Here is a 4,684-nt window from a genome sequence, read left to right on the forward strand (position 1 = left end):
AAGCATTGAAAATCTGAGAAAATAGCATTTCTATAGAGGAAATCCTGAGTTTTAGAGTAATTGAAAATATATTACAATCGAGAAATAACAAAATAGATAATGTAGAATCTTAGAACTTCTCTGCTGTAAGCCTCAAATTTACATAGATACTTTAAAGATATTTTTAATGTCTTTAATTGAAAATATAAAGCACTGGGAGTGAGACTTAGATGAACCAGTTAATGAATAATGATATTATATTCTTTGTATGGATTCTTGAGTACATTTTTATTTTCTAATTTAGTTGATAATTATAAACATCTATTATATCTTGACTTAACAGGATTTTTCCACAATTATGTCAGAATATAGTTGAGAGTTCTTTGGGTAGAGATTTTAAATGTGAATACCTTTACAGCATTGTATACTCCTTTCTTCATAATACTATTTCCTGTCGCACTGATAAGGCAAGGCACACAGATTATTGTGTGACGACCTATATTTATCCCAAAGGATTAAGGCTTTAACAAATTCTTAGAAATTTGTGAGAAAAAAATATTAAGAGCATTAGTAAAAAAAATTAATTTGTAAATAAACTTTAAATAGGTTTAGCCTTATTAGTAATCAAAGAAATATAAATGGAGAGGGATCGTTTTTGCCTATTAAATAAACAAATCTAAAATCTCCTGAAAATCTGTTCCTGAAAGGTATCAGATGATAAATAAAAGCTATATCGAAACAAATTATTTATTATAAGATCATTTAAAAAGAAGAAAAATGTTCAATAATTTCTTCCTATAATTGAGAAAATATGTGAAAATATCATATCCTGTAATTGCACAACTCTTTACCCTTTTTCATGCACTTGATAGACTCATCAGTCATTAAAAATAATTATTTGAGGGGAGTGGGTGCTAAGTAGAGAAAAAGTTCTGAATGAGTTATATTAGTTGTCAGCTGAGAAAGATGAGCAGAAGATATACACAGTGAAAATAGTAGTTTAAATATGGCAAATTTATCACTAGATTATATTCCAGCAAATGTAATTTATATTATATTGCAAAATGTTCTAGTAATTCTCATCTTCAGTGGCTTCTTAGTTAATTGTACTTTGGGGGCAGATTTGAAACTGATATATAAAAAATTGCAAACAAAATTTTGATTATACTTTTGTTCCTAGCTCAGTATTTTTAATCATGTTACATTAATGAGACAATTATTTAAATGTCATCTTCTCTTTTGCAGAGTGAAATGGTAAAGGAGCTGGATGGTCATGTACTCAAATGTGTCAAAGATCAGAATGGGAACCATGTTGTACAAAAGTGTATTGAATGTGTTCAACCACAGTCTCTACAGTTCATCATTGATGCTTTCAAAGCACAAGTAAGATTGTTTTTTGACTTCTAATCAGTTAGCAGAGCATTTTATTAGAATTTGATTGTTAATACATTTTTTAATGTCCCAAAATAATACCCAGTATATTCATACAAAAATAGGCAAAATAGTGAATGTGCATTAATTTCTGCCTTTTTATAGAGTGAATCAATAGATAGCTTCATTTTTTTTCAACCTGAAAATTGTAGAAATATGAGTTTAATTATGTTACTTTAAGAAGTAAAGATAACTTCTATTAGAATTGTAAATTCTGGGGGAGGGAGGAAATAGATGGGGTAAAAGGGGTCAAATATGTGGTGACGAAGAAATTTAACTATGGGCGGTGAGCAGACAATGCAATATATATATTTATGCCTGACTGCTGAATTGTACACCTGAAACTTACTGGATTTCGTTAACCAATGTCACCATAATAAAAAATAAATAAATAAAAGTAATAAAGTTATTTAAAAAATAAATAAAAAGAATTGTGAACCTAACATTTTCCAAATTTCCAGGGAGAGTAGGGAGGAAGACTTAAGACTATAATAAGTTAAACAGTAATTATTAACTAATACATAGTAATTAATAGTTCTTAATGACAGTAAGTACAAATACCACCCCACACACAGTCCATTTCTTCTCATTATTGCATGCCCTCCATCTTCTCATAGATTCCTTTTAATCAAATATCTGTTGGCTCCTAAATTGAGCACCCCCACTTCTTAGTCTTTGCTAACGTGGTGATCATAAATGTGAATCTCTACTCCTTCTGTTTGAAATTAGTGTAGCATGTCATCAGAAATCTGTCTGCCCCATAGAACTTTCCAGAAATGTCAGAGAACAGAAATTTAATTTTTCCCATTGTTTTAAGGTGTTTGTGCTCTCAACTCATCCTTACGGCTGCAGAGTAATCCAGCGCATCCTAGAGCATTGCACTGCAGAGCAGACCTTACCTATCTTAGAAGAACTTCACCAACATACAGAGCAGTTGGTACAGGTATAAACTCCCTAATAATTTGAAATGTTTATATATTTTTAAATGGTTCTAGGGGGGGAGCTGTTCCATTTTTTAGAAAATAATTTTTTTTTCTGAAATTAACACATTGCGGAGACACACAGTAAAACAAAAGACTAACATATTCTCCTGAGTATACTTCAGGATTTTTTAAAAAACGATTAACATCTTTTTAAAGAAAAATCATTATTCTTAAGGAGTGACTTAAGGAAAGTAATTTTTAAATATCTGTACTTAGGACCAGTATGGCAATTACGTTATTCAACATGTACTGGAACACGGTCGACCTGAAGACAAGAGCAAAATTGTTTCCGAAATCAGAGGAAAGGTCTTAGCCCTGAGTCAGCACAAATTTGCCAGGTATTGCAATATTTTCTAATTCAAGGACAATTTTTTCACTCTTATTAGTAAAATACATATAGAATATAACATTGGAATGTAATGTTTTCTTTGGTAGAGTTCAAAAAACACATACAGAACGTTGCTTTTATTCTTAAAGAATCTGCATTGCAAACTGATTTGCCCATAAATTATTTTTGAAATCTGTATTTAGAAAATTATTTGTCCCCAAGACCTGTAAGTAAATGCAAATTTAACTTATTTAGTGCATGTTTGTGAAAGTCTCAGGCCTTATTAATGACCTTATTTCCCCTTTTTTAAATTATCATTTTAACTATAATTTTAAAAGGTTTGTAATTAAACTTATAAAATGTCCAATATGGATTCTCCTATAATACTAATTTCTCCTAAAAGTAATTGTAAGAGAATTATAAGAGAATCCCATCTTGATTCTTTGTGTTCCAGTGTGTTGAGTAAGTTCTTTAAAAAGCCAAGGAAATTTGCTATAAAGAAAAAAAAAATAACAGTGTTTTTTGCATATGTACTTTAATTTTTAGCAATGTAGTAGAAAAGTGTGTTACTCACGCATCCCGTGCTGAGAGAGCTTTACTGATTGATGAAGTTTGCTGCCAGAATGATGGTCCTCACAGTGCCTTATACACCATGATGAAGGACCAGTATGCCAATTATGTGGTTCAGAAGATGATCGATATGGCCGAACCTGCTCAGAGAAAGATAATCATGCACAAGGTAATAATACATTTTGTAGCACTTAAATAGGTGATTCAAATTGTGTGACTTTAGGCTACACATTTAAATTCCCTAGGCTTTAATTTCCTTGTATATGTTATAACGTGGCAGCGGGGGATCTAAAATCAGTGAAAATCAGTGAATAACCTTTGGCAGATGTAGGTATAGTGTACCCTATTATTAAATTCTTAAGGGTAATCTGCTCAATAAAGTCACATTCATTTCTCATTTATCTTCAGCATGCTCTTCCCATCCCTATTTTAGTTAGATGCACTTGGTTTGATATATTACATAGATTGAACACTGATTTTAAAATCTAATTAGATTTTCTCACTAACCTAATACATTTTCCAAAGAGAGAATTTATGTTGATTTGATTGGCTTTTTTTGAATCCGTTAAGCTGTTTTTCTCTCTCCTCCTCTTCATAGAATCTAATGATTCTTTAAGAAATATTAGTTTTCAGTGGAAAACTTACTGTTAAAAAGAACACTGGAGGAAATATATTTAAATACTCAATCTTTTTCTAAATTTATTAAGAAACAGGACAAAAGTACATTTGGATTGCCTTTTTGGACCTCTCTTTAGATAGAGAGAGTGATCTAAGATCATTAAAGTATTTTTGGCCTTCTGATTTTTTAAATTCTTCAACTCAATTTCTTTTCTGCCTTTTTCCTTTTTCAGAATTTAATATTTCTGCTTAAAAATATATACTTATAAAGAGTTTTCAGTCTTTAACAACTACATTATTTATTTCAGCCAGTGTCACATTTATGATATTGGGGTTATTTCTAATTTTTTAGCTCTTACCAACAGTGCTTTATATGAATGTCTCTACATAATTATTTTTGTAGATTAACAATTTAATGTGGAATTACTGGAGCAAAATATATAAATATTGTACATTTTAATAGATACTGCCAAATTCCTATAAAACCTTGTACAAGTTCGTACATCTCTTTAGTATATGAAAATTGCCTGTTTTACCATTATCTCATGACTAGCAGTTACTATTTATAAAATCTTTGCCAGCCTGGATGGGAAGGTAATGGTGTGATTCTTTTCATTTATATTTTTAAAGTTATTGAGGAGATATTGAACATAAATGTAATTCACCATCACACATCCGACTGATTGTTCATGTTTTTTGCTTCATTTTTTATTGAATTTTTGTCCAGCTGTCTCAAGTCATAAAATTTTGCCTTCATAAACTTTACAGGAATTTA

At 30.4% G+C, this 4,684-nt stretch overlaps 1 protein-coding gene across 1 annotated transcript in view; it reads left to right on the plus strand.

Annotated features, from left to right (window-relative positions):
• The window catches only part of PUM2 (pumilio RNA binding family member 2), an 81,615-nt gene that overhangs the window by 68,435 nt on the left and 8,496 nt on the right, over positions 1–4,684 (plus strand). The window contains exons 16-19 of the mRNA XM_023528502.1: positions 1,219–1,362; positions 2,228–2,353; positions 2,610–2,731; positions 3,268–3,460. Coding sequence (XP_023384270.1) covers positions 1,219–1,362; positions 2,228–2,353; positions 2,610–2,731; positions 3,268–3,460 — 585 coding nt within the window. The remainder of the gene's footprint in view (positions 1–1,218; positions 1,363–2,227; positions 2,354–2,609; positions 2,732–3,267; positions 3,461–4,684) is intronic.

Source organism: Pteropus vampyrus, unplaced genomic scaffold, assembly GCF_000151845.1.
Source record: "Pteropus vampyrus isolate Shadow unplaced genomic scaffold, Pvam_2.0 Scaffold28, whole genome shotgun sequence".
NCBI classification, from domain to species: Eukaryota; Metazoa; Chordata; class Mammalia; order Chiroptera; family Pteropodidae; genus Pteropus; species Pteropus vampyrus.